The sequence below is a fragment of the Mytilus californianus genome, unplaced genomic scaffold, assembly GCF_021869535.1.
Source record: "Mytilus californianus isolate M0D057914Y unplaced genomic scaffold, xbMytCali1.0.p SCAF_2, whole genome shotgun sequence".
NCBI lineage: Eukaryota > Metazoa > Mollusca > Bivalvia > Mytilida > Mytilidae > Mytilus > Mytilus californianus.
In genome coordinates, this window is record NW_026262668.1 from 104,476,150 (window position 1) to 104,500,594 (window position 24,445).

Here is a 24,445-nt window from a genome sequence, read left to right on the forward strand (position 1 = left end):
TCTTACGTCATACATAATTATAAGTGAAAACGAAAGTCATAATGTCGGAAGATACCAAGAAAATATTACAGAAATTTTATGTAACCCTTCGTAACAATGTTAATGCTACTGCAATTTATCGCGAGGTTTGGGGTCTCACACAATTCGACAGAGAGTTAATTACCGCACAAAGGACCAACACCGAAGCTGTTGATAAGTTGGTGGATATCGTTGGAAGCAGAAGCACTCGAAGTTTTGTCAGTTTTGTTGATGCACTTAAGAAGCATGACCATACTGAGATTGCCGATGCCATCTTAGTAGAAGCGAAACAGAACTATCCACAGATTCACCGTGTTCTCGTCACGCCTACAGCGACAGTGCCACCTTCCAGTAATACGCAATCTAACCCGACAACGAAATGTGTAGATAACCAAGCCTATAATAACTCACAGGTCAGTAGCTTTCTTAAAATGTTATGAAGATTTATGTGTTTCAGTCTGTCACAGACAAACAATTATATTGTCTTCTTACAATTTGCTTTCTCTTCCATGCAGAGCACCTGAAATTACCCCCGGGTTTCTGTGGGGTTTGTGTGGCTCAGTTTTTAGTTTTTTATGTTGTGTTGTTTAACTTTTGTGTACCGTTGTTTGTCCTTTCGTCGTTTAGCCTTTTTTTTGCCATGGCAGTGTCAGTTCGTTTTCGACTTATGAGTTTGAATATCCTTTTGGTATCTTTCGCGTCTCTTTAACGTTGAGAAGCAATCATTTGCAGTAACTTTTTACTGGAATTTGGTGAAGTATATTAAGCTAAAAAATCTGATTTTTAATTAGTGTCTATTTAAACCGATAAAAAATCAACTTCAAGTCTGCATGTCCCTGAAGTGATCTGACTTATCCAATTTTCCGATATAGGAAAAAAGTATCCGGTAAGGGGAAAACCTTAGCCCCACCCTCACAAGTTACATTATTACTTCTATATGAAATATTACTCGATCGGTAATTTTGTTTTGACTTGAAGGGTTCTTCTAAGCAGTATTAGGTGCAACATCTTATTGGTTATATATTTCATACAAAACATACTTAAAATGTTTTTCTCTCAGTCTTGTTCGTACTTACAAGCATGTTTCCTGATAACGTTTGATCCTGCGCCATTAGTAAACATTTTTTCGTCGTTTTTATTGCAAGGTACTCTCTGACATACGGAATACCTAACAAATCTGCAAATAAAAACAAGGAGATGTGGTATGATTGCCAATGAGACAACTATCCACCAAAGTTCAAATGAAATGGATGTAAGCAATAATAGGCAACCGTACTGCCTGAGAAAAACCCATACCGTATAGTCGGCTATAAAAGGCCCCGACATGAAAAATATGAAACAATTCAATTGAGAAAACTAAAGGCTTAATTTATATCAAAACAATTTACGAAAAAAAAATATGACAGACATGAACCAACTACAACCACCACTGAACTACAGGCTCCTGACTTGGGATAGGCACATAAAGAATGTGGCTAGGTTAAACATGTTTGTGAGTGCTCAACCATCCCCCTAACCTGGAACAGTGGTGTAACATCACAGCATAAGAAAATCAGTTGAATAAGGCTCAAATCATCAGATCGATACAAACAAAAACACAGACAGGACGTGGCAGGGTATATATCCATCCCTCATCCCTAACAACAACAAAAAGACACTAAGTACAGATCTGAGAGTACTCGCAGTTACTGACAGCTAGATCAAAGCCAATAACAACTAATAAAAAAAAATCATGTATCTAAGACTAAAATATCAATCGGTACACATCCAACATCCAATGGATTTAGTGTAAAGAAGTCATTAACAGTTAGAGAAAAACATGACCTTGTGCAATGCCAAAATATAGGTATCGACAGATTGTAGTACCGTGAAAGTACATATGTGTGATATTTAGTATGGTTTTGATTTATTGATAACAAAATCAATATTTATACCAATAAAAACAATATTCAAAGATTTAATTACAGTGTTGAATAGGTAACCTTTTAGAATAAGTGTTGAATAGGTAACCTTTTAGAATAAGTTTATTTAAAGGATTGATAAGTTTACCCGGATCGTATCTAAATTTCCGGGCTCGGTTAACATCACTGTAAAATTTAAGATGTGCTATTCCGTTTGAAATCAGTTTTCTACAGGTACAGCGAAACTTGCAGATCAAATCTATGTATCTATGGAAGAATTTAGTAAAGGTTTTAAATAATTTGCGGTAACGAAATCCCTGACTTAATACTTATCTAGTAATACATAGATTACGCTCATTGAAATCCAAAACGTCACCACAGACTCGAGCATGCGAACGAGTTGGGATATATATAAACACCGTAAGACGGTGCCAAAGAAACATCACCGTCCTAAAAGAGGAACATTAAGAATAGGGAAAGAAAAATCATCCCTTTTGTCGTAAATTTTTGTGTAGAATTTCTGGTGTAATACTGAAATATCTAAATCTAGGAAAGGACAGTTATTGATGTTAATGTTTGATTTATTTAAAGTAAGTTCCTCTGGGTAAATTTCAGCAGTTTATTTAGAGAATTCTTGATTATTTAACGAAAAAATATCATCAAGATAACGGTAAGTGTTGGTGAATTTAACAATTAAATGGAATTTAGACCGTTCTTTACTGAGTTTGGCCATACACTGTGAATCATAACAGTATAGGAACACGTCTGCTATTAAAGGGCACAATTGGTTTCCATAGGAATACCTACAACCTGTCGATAAACTTTATTGCCGAAACGTACATAAATGTTGTCAAGGAGAAAATTTAGGGCTTTAATCATCTCATCACACCTCCAGTAAGCATATCTAGCATATTTACCTTTCTCATTAGAGAAAAAGGCTTTATATGAGTTGCAGCAAATAAATTTGCAATCGGATTTATCAAACAACCATTTCATAAGATAGGAAAACTTTTGTTTGATAAGATTGTGTGGAAGTGAAGTATAAAGAGTGGAAAAGTCAAAACTGTCAACCGAATCAAAAGGACCACCCAAATCACGTAATTTATCTAAAACATCCAAAGATTTTTTTACATTCCAAAATGGTTAATTCCACTATTTTCAAATGTTTTATTACAAAAATTAATGATAAGTTCTTTAATAGTAGTTAAGGAACTCATTAAAAGCACCGAAAAATGAATAGTAGAACACTTACTAGAGGCCGAGATGAAACGAAATTTTACGTTTTTTTTTGTGTAGTTTAGGTAACCAATACATAGTGGGGACCTTCAAATGTCCAGAGGAGGCCTTAAGCTGAGCTGTTGTAGTGACATGATTATTTACTATATAACTCTCTGTGGAGCGTATGGCCTTGAATGTAGATGAATGTATAATTTCCTTCTTAAGGACTTCCGTGTAGTATTTACGTCATACCAACACCACATTGTTGGCTGCTTTGTCGGCCGGTACGAACACAAAACGCTTTGCGAGTACTTGAATTTTGTTTTTAATCCTAGAAATGGGCGTATTACTTACTCTTTTATTTATTTCTAAAATATTTTCGAAATGTGATATGCGAATATCAACAATATTCAGACATCTATCTAAATAGAAATCAAGTGACTTTTCGTCAGATTTCTTCCGTTTACACAAATTTTAACCGGATTTTCGAAGGAAATATCGGTTATTGATTTGGGGATGTACGGCGGGCGGGCGGGCGGGCGGGCGGCCGGACGGGCGGCTGCCAAACAGTGTCTCTTCAATAACATGAAAACGCTGTGATTATTTTTTTTTTAAATTTAGATATGTTGTTTCTTGTGACTAAGTGAAGGTCTAGGTCAATTTTCACTATTTTAGTATTTATCCTTTTTTAGTTATCGCCATTTTAATATCCAAAAGTGGTATTTTTAAATATTTTTCTCTTGTTATCATATTATGACTAAGCATAGTAAATGTCTTATCTCAAAATTAGAATTGGAGTGACAGATTTATTTGAAAATTTTCCATTTCCTAAGTGGTGATGATTATAAGCTATATTATTAGACATTTTGAAGTTAATTACATTATTAATTATTATATATGTAATGTTAGAGTACTATGTTAAGGCGAAGTGTACGTAATTAACTACTCCACAGAATTTTTTTAAATTTTACATGTGGATTCTGCTTGTAAAAATACATCACACAATAAAATAAAAAAAGGGGGTAACCGTTTTCGTTTTTCAGATACAAGCTGTTGAAATTAACAGCATGATAAGCCAAAAATACAAAGGATATATAGGGAAAATCATAAAAATCGGCAGATATTTTTACTTTATCAAGATTTTCTAATTCGTTGCTCCACAGAATTTTTTTAAAAATCGATATGCGATTCAAAAATGAACGACGAACCCATTGGTGCAAAGAAAGTCCTTAGCAACCGTGCTAGTTTTCAAGCTATATCCTGTGGAAGTTTGATTTCTAGCGGAAAGAATAAAAACAATCGGCGACGTTATTGATGTCTACTGTAACGTCATCACAATTTCTACTCTATAACGCTATTATACCGTAGAGTGTCGTAACAAAATCGTGAGTGTGTATAACCCATTTTCCTAATTATTGCAAATGCTCAAGCGTTAATTTCTGTGTCATTTGGACTCTTGTGGAGAGTTGTCTTATTGGCAATCATGCCACATGTTCTTTTTTTATATTGTAATGTTCTAATAATTATGAATCAAATATCAAGTTTAAAATTGTCCCAGTAAACACAGCGTTGACAGAATGATTCTATACGTATTTTAATAATCGGTTATAATATTGGAATCGCGTATACACGTCTTTTTTAAAATCTTATTTCTGCATGTTTGTATTTTAAAAAAGTGAATATAATTTGCTGCATCTTTTCATCCTCACCACTTCCGGCGCTATTCGAGGGATTGCGCACAAAGCCCATTTTTTGTCAGGTTCACACGCGTGCACGTGACACAACTCTGCAATTTTATTTAAAAAATTTCCTGTCTCGATCGCTTTCCCTTTTCTTTAACTACACGACAAAGCATGATTTAATGTTTGCTGGAGATTTTAAGTAAAAAAGGAAATAATTTTTTGTTCCATAATTTGTTTAATATCCACATGCACGACTCCCGAAAAATAAGAAAACTGCATCTGCATATTATCTTGAGAATTTTTATGACTGTAATAAGGTCAAAAGAAGAACCCGAATTTTAGCAAAGTAAAACAGATCGGAGTTTTAACTTCACGTAGCACAGATCATTCCCAGTGTTAGCCTTAGCATTGCGTATATTGTGTATAATGCTATAGCATTGTGTATTGTGTAATGCTAAAGCTTTGTGCATAGTGATATGCTATAAATTAATGTACTGGTGTAATGCTATAAGAATGTACCAAGAGCGATGCTATACGAGTTTACCTAGTATAGTGCCATACTAATTGTTCCTGTATATAATGCAAATGAATTGCAGTTTTGTTAATATAATATGAACATAAGGAGCTGTGGTATGATTGCAAATGAGACAACTATCTGCCACGTTTAAGGTAGATCGGGTGTCTTTTTCTGAGCGTCCGTTCTGATCATGTTGATTGCAAAAACTTTTTTGTTTTAAAAATATTTTACCAAGTATCATTTAATATACAACAAAATACTTAAAACTTGAAGTTTAAAGATTGAACTATCAAGAAATTAAGTGTCGTAAAGTATATTTAAAATTTTTGGGTTTTTTTTCAGGAAAATAAGGCCCGTGACCTCTTATTTTTATTTGATATTTCGGAGTTATTAATGAAAAGCAATTATCTCATCGAATTTTACCCAATTCTATCGTTTAATGTTTCCGCAATAAGGAAAACTTAAGTTTCCCCTATATCAACAATATAAAATAAGCCAAATTTCGTTAATTTCAATGTGTTATTACGAAAAAACAAGGTCCGTGATCCCCAGTTTTTATATTGAAATTAAAAATTACATTGACAATGAAGTCTTACAGTAGTTTAAGAAAAATCTATCGTCCAATATTTAGACACCCCAGCTACCTTAAAGGATGTGGATGTAACCAATTGTTATAGGCAATCATACGGCCTTCAACAATGAGAACATCCATACCGTATATAGTCGCCGGGTTATAAAAAGCCCCGACATTGTAGAACTATTATTCTTCACCCCTACCCCTTCTTCCCCTACCTTATACTACTGCTGAATGATACACAAAAGCACAACAAAAGAGAACAAATTTCGCTATCCCTTCGAAATCGGAATTTGATTAAGAAAACATAACACGTTCTATTTTTATCATACATGTGTAGTTTCAGTTTCAACCATGGTTCTAAATTTAGATTTTACTTTCCCCAAAAATTGCGGACGGAATAGAAGACACCTGTTTATTTTCTGCACCTTGAAAACTGAGATTTGGATGACATAGATTTTACATATTCTGAGATAAATGTAATAGTGAACAATTCTTAGTTTCTGAGTGTGTAATGTTTTGTGGACGGAATCTGATGGGTTTTTTTTTGCTGTTGGCTTTTTCTTCGGCTTATAAATGTTGTACTAGTGGTCGATTACCCCTTAGTATCTTTTATACGTTTTACATAAATAATAAAATATAAAACATCATAAAATTTTCAATTGCATAAAAACGGACATGCCAACGTCTTTCTTGTTTAAGACACAAATTCACATGCAATATAATTATTCGTTACCTACAATTTTACGCTACAGGATCTACAGTACACTGTGCATTTCATTCAAAACTATGGTTTTTCAAAAAATATTGTGGTGTCAATTCTGGTTTGATTTTAATGAATTATATACGAATAGAAGCAGAATTGTCACTGGTTTATTTTTTATTTGGTTATAATTTTGTTGTTTAGGCGTTTTTACCTTCTGTTGAAATAAACACGAGTCGTATTGTGTACCTGCTCCTGCGTGTCTAAAACAAAAACAGTGGTAATAGAGTCAGACTAACTCACAATAGGATACTCAGATTTCTGATTGGAGTCATTCTAATTATTTCTTTGAAGTTTTGAGATAGCACATGAATACTTGTTTGAATTCATGATAGACCGCACGAAGTCATTTCTCTTTCATGTGCCCATTTTTCCTTTCTTAGAGTAGGGGAGATAACCCGCGTAACTAACGACGCACGTTTTTTATCCTGAATTCCGCTAGAGGCGTGCAATTACGTACACTTCGCCTTAAACCATAGTTCTGTTCAAAAGAATAACCCTTCAGATTTGCAATATGATTTTCATTATCAATTATATCTGGGAAATATCTTAGTATATGATAATCATTGGAGTGACAGATTTATTTGAAAATTTTCTGTTTCCTGGTAAGATCTGTAGGACTGTATATATAAAGTTTGAAATTTACTAGAAGGACTGTATAAATGAAGTTTGAAATTTGCTGTTCATTATGAGACATTTTGTAGATAATTAAGTCTCCCTAAACCATATATATTCTTACCCCCACCCCTTCAATTTGAGAATGTGCTTTTATCTTGTAAACGGTCGAGATCCCCACCCCTAAACCATATATATTCTTGCATGGGACAATAAAACAAATCAAATGAAATATTGGGAGAGTCCCCGGGTTCACCCCCACCCCCTTCTTTTTGAAAACTTGTAAACTGTCAAGATCCCCACCCTGAAACCATATACATTCTTGTATGGGACAATAAAAAAAATCAAATGAAATAACAGGCGAGTCCCCTGGGGTCACCCCACCCCCTCCTGTTTGATAACTTGTAAACGGTCGAGATCCCCACCCCTAAACCGTATATATTCTTGTATGGGGCAATAAAACAAATCAAATGAAATATAGGGGAAGTCCAGATGGGTCACCCCACCCCCTTCTTTTTGAAAACTTGTAAACGGTCAAGATCCCCACCCCAAAACATATATATTTTTGTATGGGACAATAAAACAAATCAAATGAAATATAGGGGAAGTCCCCTGGGGTCACCACACCCCTCCTGTTTGAGAACTTGTAAACGGTCGAGATCCCCACCCCTAAACCATATATATTCTTGTATGGGACAATAAAACAAATCAAATGAATAAAAGGCGAGTCCCCTAGGAACACCCCCACTCCCTCCTGTTTGATAACTTGTAAACGGTCGAGATCCCCACCCCTTAACCATATATATTCTTGTATGGGAGAATATGATCCCCACCCCAAAACCATATATATTCTCCTATGGGACAATAAAACAAATCAAATGAAATTTAGGAGAAGTCCCCCGGGGTAACCCCATCCCCTTCTTTTTGAAAACTTGTAAACGGTCAAGATCCCCACCCTGAAACCATATATATTCTTGTATGGGACAATAAAACAAATCAAATGAAGTAAAAGACGAGTACCCTGGGGTCACCACACCCCCTCCTGTTTGATAACTTGTAAACGGTCGAGATCCCCACCCCTAAACCATTTATATTCTTGTATGGGAGAATAAAACAAATCAAATGAAATATTGGGAGAGTCCATGGGGGTAACCCCCACCCCCTTCTTTTTGAAAACTTGTAAACGGTCGAGATCCCTACCCCCAAAACCATATATATTCTCCTATGGGACAATAAAACAAATCAAATGAAATTTAGGAGAAGTCCCCTTGGGTAAACCCACCCTCTTCTTTTTGAAAACTTGTAAACGGTCAAGATCCCCACCCCGAAACCATATATATTCTTGTATGGGACAATAAAACAAATCAAATGAAATATTGGTGGAGTCCCCGGGTTCACCCAACCCCCCTTCTTTTTGAAAACTTGTAAACGGTCAAGATCCCCACCCTGAAACCATATATATTCTTGTATGGGACAATAAAACAAATCAAATGAATAAAAGGCGAGTCCCCTAGGAACACCCCCACCCCCTCCTGTTTGATAACTTGTAAACGGTCGAGATCCCCACCCCTTAACCATATATATTCTTGTATGGGAGAATATGATCCCCAGCCCCAAACCATATATATTCTCCTATGGGACAATAAAACAAATCAAATGAAATTTAGGAGAAGTCCCCTGGGGTAACCCCATCCCCTTCTTTTTGAAAACTTGTAAACGGTCAAGATCCCCACCCCGAAACCATATATATTCTTCTATGGACAATAAAACAAATCATATGAAATAAAAGGCGAGTCCCCTGGGGTCACCCCACCCCCTCCTGTTTAAGAACTTGTAAACGGTCGAGATCCCCACCCCTAAACCATATATATTCTTTTATGGGACAAAAAAACAAATCATATGAAATAAAGGGCGAGTCCCCTGGGGATCAACCTCCCCCCCCTTTTTTTTGAGAACTTGTAAACGGTCGAGATCTCAACCCCTAAACAACCATATATATTACTGTTCGTCATTTCAAGAAGATTTGCATGACATACAGGGTCAATCCATAGGCGTCACTTATGCATATTACAAACCAGTTTGTACTGGTCTTTGCCCAATGTCAGGCGACCATGGGAATGACGAACTATTGGAGCTTTGTTTGGGAGACTTCGTAACAGCATCCTGTTACAATTATTTCTTGTTACTGATAAGTTTTATAGATTTTGAAAAGACATTGTATTAATGATAAATAAGATTTTGGATTCTTTTCTTCTTTTCTTTGGTAAATTGTTTGAAGAATTTTGTGGTAAGTTTGTTTGTTATTCTGTAAAAACTAATTTTCTGAATGCTATATTTTTTTTTTGATGAAGTGAACTCCTTTAAAAACTAAGCTTGACATAGTGTTTATTAATAAACATATATTTAGATTTCTGATTTTGGGCCCAGTTTTCAAGTTGCTCCAAATCGGGGTCCAGAATTAACTGTGTTTGATTTCAACATAGATTGAATAAATATAGGGTTCTTTAAAATGCTAAATCTAAACCTGTATTTCTTTTCATTATTAATAAGTTAATACCCTATTGAGGTCCAAAGGGTCCTAAATTAAAATTTTGTTTAATTTCATCAAAATTGAATTCTTTGGTTCTTTGATATGCTGATTCTAACAATGTTTGAGTGTAAAATCATATCTAATTTTAGAGAACTTAGTCATAACTGGTTGTTGTTATTATATTATTGATTATAATTTGAAAAATTGTATCATATCTTATTTTAGAAAAATTTTATCCAGTTTGAGTTATTTCCCTTTGCACAGAAAAAATTATGGATAATATTAACCTGTGTTTCATTTCGACATAAATTAAATATATATAGGGTTCTTTCAAATGCTTAATCTAAACCTGTATTTAAATATTAGATTTTTGAGCCCAGTTTTCAAGTTGGTCCAAATCAGGGTCCAAAATTAAACTTTGTTTGATTCAACAAAAATTGAATTTATGAGGTTCTTTGAAATGCTGAATCTAACCATGTATTAAGAGATTTTGGATTATGGGCTCCTTTATCAAATTGGTCCACATTTAGGTCCAAAGGGTCCTAAATAAAAATTTGGTCTGATTTCATCAAAAATTGAATTCTTGGGTTTCTTTGATATGCTGATTCTAATATGTACTTAGATTTTGGATATTGGACCATAATAGGTAAATGTCTAATTTCAAATATTTCAGTTCTTTGACCACATTTATTTTGTGTCACAAACCTATGCTGTGTCAAATATTAAATCACAATAAAAATTCAGAGCTGTTTTAAGCTTAAATGTAGTGTCCATACTTGCTCAACTGTTCAGGGTTCGACCTCTGCAGGAAAATCCGGTTTGCTGTCACTCTGACAGCCTCTTGTTTACAATAGGATAAAAGAACATCTTTAATAACCTGACGACACTCTTCCCAATTTATTTTCAACGGTGGACGATATTTTGGTCAGAAAGTTTATAACCTCTCGGTCTTGAACGACGTTGAGGTCCCCTATAATTACATGGCCATAGGGATCATATCTAAACTTCGATGTTTCACAGTCTTATGTTGAAGGAGCATTATTTTGTATACTGACGTCTGATAAAACTGACGTATAATTGGAAATTAAACTTCTACTGGTTTTTTATACGACCGCAAAAATTAATTTTTGCGGTCGTATATTGGTATCACGTCGTCGTCGTCGTCGTCGTCTCAGCGTCGTCCGAAGACATTTGGTTTCCGGACAATAACTTCAGGTCAATGTAAATAGAAATCTATGAAATTTAAACACAAGGTTTATAACCACAAAACGAAGGTTTGGGTTGATTTTGGGGGTTACAGTCCTAACAGTTTAGGAATTAGGGGCCAAAAAGGGGCCCAAATAAGCATTTTTCTAGTTTCCAGACAATAACTTGTGGAATGGTGTATGGATCTCTCTGAAATTATACCACAAGTTTCCATACCACAAAGGGATGGTAAGAATTGGCTTTGGTGGGGGTGGGGGGTTATGGCTCAAACCGTTTAGGAATAAGGGGCAAAAAAGGGGGAAAAACAAGGGTTTCTTGGTTAATAAACAATTACTTAAAAGTACAACGTTATGTTTGGATTACCTCGCTTACACTGCTTTTAAATTATGTATAAAGAAATGTTGTATTGTCTTGAGGTGATTAGCTGTCAATTTATTTTAAGAAGTTACTATTAAAAATACTGATTAAGGAATATTATTAATTTTAGCCATGATTATGTATGTCATGTTCTATTTTAAGACTTTTATGATGTATTTAAATGGGTAATTATGGTTGCAAACTCCATTGGAAATTTGAATTGAGATTATGACCAAATCTTGAGGGAAAGATTTTTTTTTTGAAAAAGGGGGAGGTGAAAAAAAAATTGTGGGGGGGGGGGGGGTAAAAAAGAAATTGTGGGGGGACAATTTTTTCTCATTTCAAATTTCAGAAATTAAAAAGAAAATTTCTTCAAATATTTTTTTTTTTTTTGCAAAAAAAAGGGGGGAGGGTAAAACAAAATTTGGGGGGGGGGGGGGTCAATTCGCAACAGCATAGTGTATTGCACAAACGCATAAAAAAAATGGGGTAATTTTTTTTTTGTTGGGGGGAGGGGGGGGGGGGTCAATTCGCAACGGCATAGTGTATTGCACGAAAGCAAAAAATTGAATATAAATTCAAATCATATAACCAACCAATTCTAAGTTCTTTGACTACAGTTATTCTGTGTCAGAAACCTATTATGTGTCAAATATTTAATTACAATCCAAATTTAGACCTGTATCAAGCTTGAATATTGTGTCCATTTTTGCCCCAACTGTTCAGGGTTGGACCTCTGCGGTCGTATCCAGCTGCGCTCGGCGAAGCAATTTATTGATTATAATTTGAAAATATATAACTTCATATCTAATTTTAGAGAACTATTTTTTAGTGGTTAAATCATATCTAATTTTAGAGAACTATTTGTTTATCATTTATTCAGTTTGAGTTATTTCCCTTTCAACAGAAAATTAATAAGTATATGGATAACATTAAACTGTGTTTCATTTCAACATAAATTAAATATATATAGGGTTCTTTCAAATGCTAAATCTAAACCTGTATTTAAATATTGGATTTTTGGGCCCAGTTTTTAAGTTGGTCAAAATCAGGGTCCAAAATTAAACTTTGTTTGATTTCAACAGAAATTGAATTCATGGTTTTTTTTTAAATGATGATTGGAGTTTTTAACGACCTTGACTGGCTATACAGCCCTCGCACGGTAGGTTTTTTGAAATGCTGAATCTAACCATGTATTAAGAGATTTTGGATTTTGGGCTCCTTTATCAAATTGGTCCACATTGAGGTCCAAAGGGTCCTAAATTAAACTTTTGTTTGATTTCATCAAAAATTGAATTCTTGGCGTTCTTTGATATGCTGATTATAACAATGTACTAAGATTTTGGATATTTGACCATAATAGGTAAATGTCCAATTTCAAATTTTTCAGTTCTTTGACCACATTTATTTTGTGTCAAAAACCTATGTTGTGTCAAATATTAAATCACAATCCAAATTCAGAGCTGTTTTAAGCTTAAATGTTGTGTCCATACTTGCTCAACTGTTCAGGGTTCGACCTCTGCAGGAAATCCGGTTTGCTGTCATTCTGACAGCCTCTTGTTAGTATTTTTTCTGATAGATGGACTTCATATTTTACATTTAACATTTAAAGACATTTTGGAATAAAAAAAAATTACATGATAAATTTGTAAACCTTCATGGATTTTTATGAAACTTGTACAGAAGCTCATCTTCAAGACCAAAAAAAAGCATCTAAAGAAAAAGTTTGAAATTTTTTAAATTCTGTATTTTACTGATAAATGGACTCACTTTTTAAGTCAACATTACACTTTTACACTGACAGCAGCAATCGCAGGCGAGACACAGGGATCCGCGGAACCCCTTATGATTTTTTTTATATTTTCCTTCAGTAAACGTGTATTGTATAAATAATATTTTTGTTATCTGGCATATGAGGTTAATATAAAAAGGAACACTGTGTTTTGGATAGCATTCATCATATAACAAATAATGTTGCAACAAAGTTTTACTAGGTAAAGGACTAATGTATAAGTCCACGATAAAGTAAAGTCTATATTTAAAGAAATAAAATGTTCATCTTAAAAAGAAGAACTGATGATACCCTTTTTTATACATAAGGACACCTATTTACCGTTCTTTTATCTTAACTTTCAGACTACGCCAAATTCTAGGAATGATCAGAACAACATACGACATGCAGAAAATGAGGCCACAGGTAGCCAAGACACAGAAGAAAGTGATTCTGAGAACGAATCTAGTGTTTTAACACTTGGTACGATTATTAGTTCCCTACCGACGAAGTCGAAGGGGACTTTAGGTTTGCTCTCCGTCCGTCTGTCTGTCTGTCTGTCTGTCTGTCTGTCTGTCTGTCCGTCTGTCTGTCTGTCTGTCTGTCTGTCTGTCTGTCCGTCTGTCAGTCTGTCCGTCTGTCTGTCCTTCTGTCAGTCCGGCAAATCAGTTTTCCACACTTTTTTTCTCCATGCTTGAAGATATTGATTTGATATTTAGTATATTGTTTTATCATGACAAGTTACAGATCAAGTTCGAATTTTGTTCCGGTCTGATAATTTTGTGCAGAGTTATGGTCCTTGGACTTAAAAAAATCACTCCAATAATCAGTTTTCCGCACTTTTTTTCGTTATTCTTGAAGATATTGATTTGATAATTGGTATATAGTTTTATCATGACAAGTTACAGACCAAGTTTGAAATTTGTTTCGGTTTGATGATTTTTTGCAGAGTTATGGTCCTTGATCTTAAAAAATTCACTCAAATTATCAGTTTTCCGCACTTTTTTTCGTCATGCTTGAAGATATTGACTTGATATTTTATATATAGTTTACACCATGACAAGTTATAGATCAAGTTAGCATTTTGTTCCAGTACAATTAATTTTTAACCGATAGGGGACTATGTAATGCCATGCAATACTCTCAGAATGCTTGTTTATATAGCAGTAGATAATCGTGTTCTATAAATACTTCGGCTAGCATCATCATATACGATTTTCATATACTGGTGACGAAAATTCATTTGGGTCAAAATCAAATAAGGAAATAAGTTTAGGCTAACATCCTGTATAAATAGCTTGGCAACCTTATCTGATGAGGAATCATCTTATTTAAAGTCAATAAAATACAAGGAACAGCCCAGTCATATTTTTTTGGATAAGCAATTCTCAAAATAAGCATTTTTCCTACATACTACATGTGTAGTTCGCACACTTACTCCATGTTCTTTTCAAAAGTTCCATGTTGATTTGCAAATCAATGTCGACGCCAAAACACAAGTTAGCTTCGTTCCAGTCATTTTTGGTTTCCAGTTGGCTGAGTAGTCCACAAATTGATATTTCTCTGTCCGCTTAATTGTTTGGCAAATCAGTTCCAAAGTAATATAAGATGAGGATTTTTTTTGTAATATGAATAATAAATGTGTCATAAATGGTTTCAGCTGATTAAGCAGTTTCCAAGAAGGCTTTTTCTTCTCATTTCCTAAAGACTTGGGAAGTTAAAAAATAATTAAAACCCCCCACTGTCGGCAAAAGTAATTGATCGATGGACAACGAAGTAACAAAACTCGGCGTGTACCACACACAAAACCCTTTTGTCATATTCTGTTTTCAATTGGCTGAACGATTTTCAAAAAGAGCCATTGAACAGGTTCCCGTTTTTCCAGTGGGAAAACAACGAAGTCACGCTGGAGACTAAATTAATTCATTGATTGGCACAAAATTTAAAAAAGTACCTAACATGGTTTCTATAGATTCAGTGGCTACCCTTTGCCATTAGTCATCTAATGCATGCTTTCCGATTGGCAATTAAGAAACAGCCTGTAATAAGAAACTACTTGTTTGGCAAATCAAGAAACTACACGAGGAACCTTTCTGTTTTATTCGGTTTAAGCTGGTTTGGCGGTTCTCAATTAGAAGATGATATAAATATCCAATAGTCTTAAATATTAATTTATGCCAAAAATGGTCAGCAGTTTATCTACGAAGACCAATGAACTAACGGGTTAATTGAACGAACACCAAAATTCCAAGTATTTTATTTAGAGTCCTTTTTATGCCCCCGCCGTAGCGGTGGGGGTATTAAGTTTTACCCTTGTCCGTCTGTACGTACGTACGTCCGTACGTCCCAAAATTGGTTTCTGTTCTCTAATTTGAGTTTGCCTCAACCAAATGTTATGAAACTTATACACAATGCTTATTACCACAAAACACAGATCAAGTTTGAATTTTGGTGGTGTCATTTTAACCGTTCTAGAGTTATGTCCCTTTATAAATGGAAAAATTGCTAAATTTTTATTTTCTTCTAAATATCAAGTAATTTTTAAAATTGGAGTTATCTTCCTTTGTCCATGATTATAGTTAAATCAACTACAATCGATGCTTTATACAATGCAATGTTTAATTTTGACTTCCACTGATAAAACACAAATCAAGTTGAATTTGGGTAGTGTCACTTTAACCATTATTGAGTTATGCCCCTTTATAAATCGAAAGATTGCAAAATTTTTAGTTTCCATTCTGTAACTTAAATTTGCCCCAACCAAACATTATGAAACCTATACACAATATTCATTACCACAAAACTAAGATCAAGTACATTTTTTTTGTTTCCGTTTTCTAACTTTAGTTTGCCTCAACCAAATGTTATGAAACTTATACACAATGCTTATTACTACATAATGCAGATTAAGTACGAAATTTGGTGGCGACACTTTTACCATTCTTGAGTTATGTCCCTTTATAAACATAAAAATTGCTGATTTTTTCGTTTCCGTTCTCTAACTTTAGTTTGTCTCAACCAAATGTTATAAAACTTATACACAACCGTTCTAGAGTTATGCGAGTTTACAAATAGAAAAATTGCTGAATTTTTAGTTTTTGTTCTCTACTTAAGTTAGCCTCAACCAAAGTTATGAGACTTACACACAATGGTTATTACCACAAAACTCTAATCAAGTTCAAATTTGAGTAGCGTCACTTTTACCGTTCTTCAGTTGTGTCCCTTTATAACTATATGATATCCAAGCGGGGGCATCATCTGTGTCCACATGTGGACAATATCCACATTTATTTTTTCTTTAAATACTTATGAAAATCCTACCTATTGGTAGTATAATTTGTGAAAGCTCATTATTATTATTATTAGCTCATATGGTTTCTGAGTTATAAATCAAGGCATTTTTCTTTTTCTTTCCATTTTGAAAACAATTTGCATATGTCATACAGTTTACAAAGTATGTCGATTATTACACTTTTGGTATGGCCCTTTCACAAAATACAGCGGATTCCAGCAAATTATGGGTTTCTAGCATTTATATGTATATAACTGCCATGCAAACTACTTCATCCGCAATCGTTGTGTATAATGTATACTTGTTAAACCTTCTATTGAAGTGCATTTGAGGCTTATGTATTACTGAAATGAGAATTTGCAATTACAGATACAAAACTGAGCCAGATAGCTTATGAAGATGTCATGCTATGGGTGGAAGAATTGAGTGAAAACAAACAGTGGAAAAAGTTGGCCACGAAGATGAAGCTTAACTACCAGACTGTAAAAGCTTTAGGTCAGTACAAGTTTAATGTAGAACTATTGTTATAATTCAATATCATACGGTTACAATATAATTTTCTACATACCATGCATTTACATTAATTTACAGGGGAGAGTCCATTAACGGTGATTCGACTCGAGAACAATAGAACTCTTTTTGTAAGTAAGGTAAATAAAGTAAAAAAATTAGAAACTTGGACAGAAGTTTTTTTAATGATCAAAAGACAGTATCCATAGCATTTGAATTTTGTTCCTTCATTTTTCCTTATTTCACTGAAAAATTGACATGGTTTATTCTAATTTTAATAACAATAAGATTCAGTCTGGAGTTATTGTTTTTAAAGACATCAATGACTTTGTCAAACCTTCATGGAATTTTAATAAACCTTTGGCAGAATCATTTTTATGATTAAGAAATGTCTGTAGCAAAATTAAAAAAAAAATCCCTTTTTGTGTTTTCTAATTTTACCGATAAATTGTATTTTATGCCCCCGCCGTAGCGGAGGGGGCATTAAGTTTTACCCTTGTCCGTCTGTACGTACGTACGTCCCAAAGTTGGTTTCTGTTCTCTATCTTTAGTTTGCCTCAACCAAATGTTATGAAACTTATACACAATGTTTATTACTACATAATATAGATTAAGTACGAAATTTGGTGGTGTCATTTTAACCGTTCTAGAGTTATGCCCCTTTACAAATGGAAAAAATTGCTGAATTTTTCGTTTCCGTTCTCTAACTAAAGTTTGCCTCAACCAAATTTTATGAAACTTATACACAATACTTATTACCACAAACTCAGATCAAGTACAAATTTGGGTAGCGTCACTTTTATCGTTCTTCAGTTATGTCCCTTTATAACTTTATATGATATGCAAGCGGGGGCATCATCTGTGTCCCATGGACATAATCCCCATTTATTTTCGTTATGGAATGTTATGAAACTTGGACAGAAGCTTCTACAAGATCTAGCATCTTATAGGAAAAAAAGTTTTGTATCCATATTTTACTGATAAATGGACTTAATAAGTCTGTGGCCCTCAACATTACACTATTACACTTTTACATGGGGTTCGTGTTCTTACTGTTGTTTGTCTTTTGGTCTTTTTCTTTTTTTGCCATGGCATTGTCAGTTTGTTTTTGAGTTTGATTGTCCCTTCGGTATCTTTGAACCAGGTAACTAAGAAATGCAGTTTTTATACGACCGCAAAAATTTACGACCGTATAGTGGTATGGTGATGTCGTCGTCGTCGTCGTCGTCCGAAGACATTTGGTTTCCAGACAATAACTTGAGAATAAGTGACTGGATCTCTATGAAATTTTACCACAAAGTTTCATACCACAAAAGGAAGGTTGGGAATGATTTGGGGGGTTATTGTCTTAACTATTTAGGAATTAGGGGTAAAAAAGGAGCCAAATCAAGCATTTTTCTTGTTTCAGGACAACAACTTGTGTATAAGTGTTTGGATCTCTATGAAATAGTACCTTAACGTCCCATACTTCAAAAGGAAGGTTGGGATTGATTTTGGCGGCTATGGCCCTGGCCGTTTAGGAATTAGTGGCAAAAAGGGGCCAAAAAAAAACCCCAGGATTTTCTAGTTTCTGGACAATAACTTGGAGTTTAAGTGAATGAATCTTTATGAAATTGTAACACAAGATGCAAAAACATAAAAGGAAGCTTGGGATTGATTTTGGGGTGGCCCTAACCGTGTAGGAATTAGGGGCCAAAACAATGCTTTTCTAATACTTTGTATAAATTGCTTATTTCTTGACCAATTTCAGAGGGGTTTAATTCAAAGTCTTGAATTCTTGGGGTTCTTTAATATGTTGAATATAACAGTGTATTTAGATTTTTGAATTTGGGCCCGGTTTTCAAATTGGTCCACATTAAGGTCCACAGGATCAAAAATTAAACTTTAGTTTGATTTTAACAAAAAATGAATTATTGGGGTTCTCTGATTTGCTGAATCTACTCATGTATTTAGATTTGTATACGCCCGTTTACGGGACGTATTATGGTATACCGTTGACCGCCTGTCCGTCCGTCCGTCCGTCTGTCCGTCTGTCCGCCCGTCCGTCGTCAACATGTCAGACATTAACTCAAAAAAGCTTTAACCAATATGCATGAAACTTTGGTGAATTGTTTATATCTATTGACGTGAGCTCCCTTCCGTTTTTTTATAAATTCCAGATTTACCGTTTCCGAGTTTTGGGGTTTTATTCATTAAAAAAGGGAGGATTTTCCAGTTTTCCGACAATAACTCAAGAATGCTTTCACCAACTTGCAAGAAATTTTGGTGAATTGTTTATATCTATTGACATGAGCTCCCTTTTGGATTTTTATAAATTTTAGATTTAACGTTTCCGAGTTACAGGGTTTTATTCTTAAAAAAAAGGGATTTTCCAGTTTTCGGACAATAACTTAAAAAAATTGCTTTCAGCATTTCTCATGAAACTTTGGTGAATTGTTTATATCTGTTGATGTAAGCTCCCTTTAGAATTTTATAAATTTTAGATTTTACATTTCTGAGTTATGGGGTTTTATTCATTAAAAAAGGGGGGATTTTACAGTTTTTGGACAATAACTCAAAAATGCTTTCAGCAGTTCTCATGAAACTTTGGTGAATTATTTATAGCTATTGATGTAATCTCTCTATTGATTTTCATAAATTTCAAATATGACATTGAGAAGAAATTGAACTTTATTTGTTTATAGTCTGACAACAGATTTACTAAGTATTGCGCAACAGCACAGTGTATTGCACAACAGCAAGAAATCATTAATTAAATATAAATTCAATTCATATAACCAATTTCAAGTTCTTTGACTACAGAAACCTATAATATGTCAAATATTTAATTACAATCCAAATTCAGACCTGTATCAAGCTTGAATATTGTGTCCATTTTTGCCCCAACTGTTCAGGGTTGGACCTCTGCGGGCGTATCCAGCTGCGCTCAGCGAAGCAGTTTATTGATTTTGGGACCAGTTTTTAAGCTGGTCCAAATCTCGGTCCAAAATTAAACGGTGTTTGATTTCATCAAAAAATTAATTCTTGGGGTTCTTTGAAATGACGAATCTAACCATGTATTTAGATTTTGGATATTGGACCATAATAGGTAAATTTCCAATTTCCAATTTTTAATTTCTTAATAGAAGAACAAAGGATATGGGGTATCCATCCATGACACAAAATCAGTAAATGCACAACAAAAAAACATACAAAAAGCAAAGGAACAGCGCTTTTATTGCTGTTCTTCGTCTCAAAGTCACAGTGAGACCTCAACACGGAGCAAAAAAACTCTCACAACTGCAAGTTTAAGACGGCCCCTAGCACAGGCTTAAGCGGAATTCTTTGCAAAAATAATTTGGATAGACTTTGTAAGATGTAACACCACCCAATCGGGCCCGGTCGAAAAAGAACATACTGGAAAGTAGTACATATTTAAAACAAAATAGTTCCTACGCACAGGTGTAAATCTTAAACTATATAGCATATATTTTAGTAATTAAGGTATCAGATGAAAGGTGAAGGACTGGTGATCCTTGTAGAACACACAATGTATTGATAATTTTGAATAATACAAAAATGATGATACACATTCATTCTGTGTCAGAAACTTATGCTGTGTCAAATATTTAATCAATATCTAAATTCAGAGCTGTATCAAGCTTGAATTTTGTGTCCATACTTGCCCCAACTGTTCAGGTTTCCACCTTTGCGGTAATATCAAGCTGCTCCCAGCAGGTTACTGAGAGATACAGTTGAGGACTATACCAGAAGCGCGAGCATGACAAACTTAAATTGCACAATTTATATGACAATCGGTTTTCAAATGGATACTAGTTGTGCAACCCTACTTGACAACTTTTTTTGTACTCACATGTATCAGAGTTCATACAGAACCTTCTCAAACACAAAAAGAAAAATCATCTTGCAAAGTTATTACATTTCACTTTCAGATATATCGATGGTGTCCTGTCACTCAACAACCGACATTTCCCTTAATCCTTGGAGCTCATATACCCCGGTGAATTCGAGATTAAGGATACTACCGAAACTAGAAGGTCTTATTCATAGTTCGATCTTTCCCTAAATATTGACACAAATGGACGACTTCAAACTAGAATCTATGACAAAAGTCATGATTTTAACTTTCTATTGTCAACTTCCCATTTCTCAGCAGTAAAACACCCTCTGCCCCATTGTATGCCGTGGCTTCTACATATTTCAATTAATACGTATATACATAACGCTCGTGCATGTTCACACTTTACAGACTTCATTAACAGGAAGTGTGCTCCTTACACAAAAACAGCTCCAACATAGTTTTCAGGAAGAATGACAAAATTCGACACTACATAATTTAACGGTCACCATCAATCATTGGTTAAACGATTATATGCATCTGTGTTTCAACTCATTAGAGACATGATTTGGCGGTATCTTTTCTTTATATACCAGAATTTACGTCTATACTGCAATTTTACCGTTCGTGTCATTTTGACGGAGTGTGTGTTCGCATGGCGGGTGATGTCTACATAGAATATGACGCTATTCCTGTGCACCCACTAGGTCTCGCTCCTTTATAAAATCATGCCATTCCCTCAGTTTTTGTTTATTACCTTGATTTGTATCTTTTAATCGATCAATTACATTTGAAATCGGTTAATTATTGTTGTCTAAAAATATTATATAGAGAACGTGTCAATCATTAAACTGTTTTATTTGGAAGGAAGCTATACTATTTTGTCAGTTGCCACTGTTAACCTTTTTATGACGAGTAATATATCAATACATATATGATCTGCCTTTTCTCGAAAAGCTGAGTAATATTTTCAATATTGTATTTTATCATACAGAGAAAGAGGAAGATCCAGTAGACACATTTTTTCATCAACATTGTTCAAATCTTACCATTAAAAGATTTTTAAACTACTTGACAAAGGCTAGTCTGACCAGTGTTCTAGCTCTGGTACGAAAGCGTACGGATGAAAGTGATGGTATATATTTTAATTAAATTCTCAGTAAAGTGTTACAGTTATTTCAGAATGTTAAATGATCAATCAAATTAAAATTTACTGTTTATATGCAATAAGAAATGCAGTTATCGTAAAAAAGTATCAACATTACTGGCGGTACTGGGAACACACGTTTCGGCAATAACACATGGACTTGTATAGCTTTCTTTACTGTTTATAAAATGTTGAATATTCGAAGGTCTTCCTAACTCAGGTGTAGATTGCCTTAGCCTTATTTGGCACAACCTTTCGGAATTTTCGGGTTTTCTTATGTTCTTCAACTTTGTATTTGATTTGGCCTTCAAACTGTTTTGATTCGAGCGTCACTGATGAGTCTTTTGTAGACGAAACGCATGTCTGGCATAAAAAATTATAAAACTTAAAAGCCTTGTATATTTGATGAGTTTTTTACAACCACGTCTTTGTCGATGCCATTGCGGATGGAGGTTTCCTCCCCGATGGTATCACCAACCCAGTAGTCAGCACTTTTTCATTGACATGAATTGTCAATTATATTGTCATATTTATAAATTAACTGTTTACAAAACTTTAAATTGTTCAAAATTCTAAGGATTTTTCTACACCAGGAATAGATTACCTTAGCTGTATTTGGCACATTTTTTTTGTATGTTCGGGTTTTTAATGCTCTTAAATTCGTATTTGATTGGACCTTCCAACTGTTTCTTATGTAGATGAAATTGCGTCTGGCGTGCAAAATTATAATCCTGGTATCTTAGATGAGATCTTTTTTGTAAAGGTATTTTCTGAGGAAACGGGACCGGGGGGTTATAACAAAGTTTCACGGCTCGTCATATCTCCTTTGTATATGACCAAAAATCAAATCATAAATCTGAAGTATTGCTCCATTATTGCAAAAAGAAGTAAAAATGAAAATAATGTTATCCTATACCGAATAAAATTGGACTGCTGTACAGGTGATTAATTGGTTGATTTATTTAATAATGTGTTTCTGATTTTACTCATTTATACATTGTAAAGAAAAGCTAGTTGTTTTATTAATAATTTTACTGTTTATTTTAGACAGTTCTGGCTTCCAGCAAACAACTTTGCAAGAGGAAGTAAATAACGCACCTTTTCCAGCAGAACTTCCTAATGACACACATACGATTGTACAACATATGAACTTTCTAAATCCAGACGATAGTATAACAGACAACACGCAGATCGCTTGTAACAACAACAAGACTTCTAGTCCCCCTATTTCAAAGAGAACAAACATTGGAAGTATGTCAAATAATGATACATCTTTCAACATCGCAAATGTTGATAAGTTAACGATGATTTATACAATACAAGGACAAACTGAAAGTTCATTGCTAGATAAGGATGTATCTATGAAGTCTTCTGAGATTGAAAAGAACATATTAGTTAACGACAATGATGTAAATAATCGCGGTCAGTCTGAACAACGATTTGGGAATGAATTTTCAGATACTGTTGTCCCCGACAATATTCAGTCTAGTGGCCAATTGTCACCATTGCAAGAGTCAAACATCAGAGAAAACACCATCCTAGCGGAACCAGAGAATATAAAAGAAAAATATAATGATCAATGGTGTGCAAATTTGCTGGATGAAGGGAGAATGCATGAGAAATCGGATATTCTAAGTTCCTCTTTACCATTGTCGTAATACTTGTTTAATACATGCACAATTTATTTCTACTCGAAATAGCTGCATAGAATGTTTTATTCAGTTACATTGACAATTAATTCTAAAATAATCTGAGTCGGCAATGAAGATTTTTTTTTTAATTAAGTCGAGGTTATTTGGAAGTGTATTTTAAACAGATTGAATTACGTTAATTTTCAGTACTTTTAAAACATGGAATTTGATAAAAAAATATTGCTCAAAAAACAAACATTGTTATGTTTGATAAACGTAAATTATTGATTAAAAGAAAGGCGGAAGATACCAAATGGATATTCAAACTCATAATTCGATTACAAACTGACAATACCATGGCAAAAAACGATAAATGACCAAATGACATACAACAGTATAAAAACCACAACATAGAGAACTAAAGACTTAAAACAACATGAACCACACAAAAAACCGGGATTGATTAACAATCATTTACACTGAATTAAGAGATATAACGTGTTTTTAAATGAGTTTTCATATTTAGGAATTATCTTTACCTATACTGGATCTTTCTGTGAAAATAATTCAAGCTGTTATTATAAGATGCAACTATGTGTGAGAAAATAAAGATGTCTCTTAAAAATTGTCTTTGTCTTTTTGTTTGTTGTTTTTATGATTAGTAACTTTTTGATAAGTGAAGCCCTGTCCAACTGATTACAGTTTATTCTTTATGTTGTGTCCCATGTTAAGGGGTCGTTTAGCGCTCAAAAACATGTTTAAAATCGCCTCATTCGAATGTGCTTGTCCGAACCCAGGAACCTGCAATTCATTGGTTATCGTTCATTGTTTTTTGCATAAATGTATTTATACTCCTCCAATGAAAATATAGAAAC

At 34.1% G+C, this 24,445-nt stretch overlaps 1 protein-coding gene across 1 annotated transcript; it reads left to right on the plus strand.

The window, feature by feature from the left end:
• Positions 1 to 24,198, plus strand: LOC127730653 (uncharacterized). Its single transcript, XM_052239153.1, has 5 exons — positions 1 to 431; positions 13,518 to 13,635; positions 16,814 to 16,939; positions 21,787 to 21,927; positions 22,987 to 24,198. The coding sequence occupies exons 1-5, from the start codon at positions 42 to 44 to the stop codon at positions 23,595 to 23,597; spliced, it is 1,386 nt and encodes a 461-aa protein (XP_052095113.1). The 5' UTR covers positions 1 to 41; the 3' UTR covers positions 23,598 to 24,198.
• Positions 24,199 to 24,445: the final 247 nt, after the last annotated feature.

Bases quoted from the DNA above. Each gene is read 5' to 3' on its own strand.
- LOC127730653 (XM_052239153.1), top strand. From the start codon at position 42: ATGTCGGAAGATACCAAGAAAATATTACAGAAATTTTATGTAACCCTT. The intron at 16,940-21,786 runs GTCAGTACAAGT...TTTATCATACAG, and splicing joins CCAGACTGTAAAAGCTTTAG to AGAAAGAGGAAGATCCAGTA. The intron at 21,928-22,986 runs GTATATATTTTA...TGTTTATTTTAG, and splicing joins GCGTACGGATGAAAGTGATG to ACAGTTCTGGCTTCCAGCAA.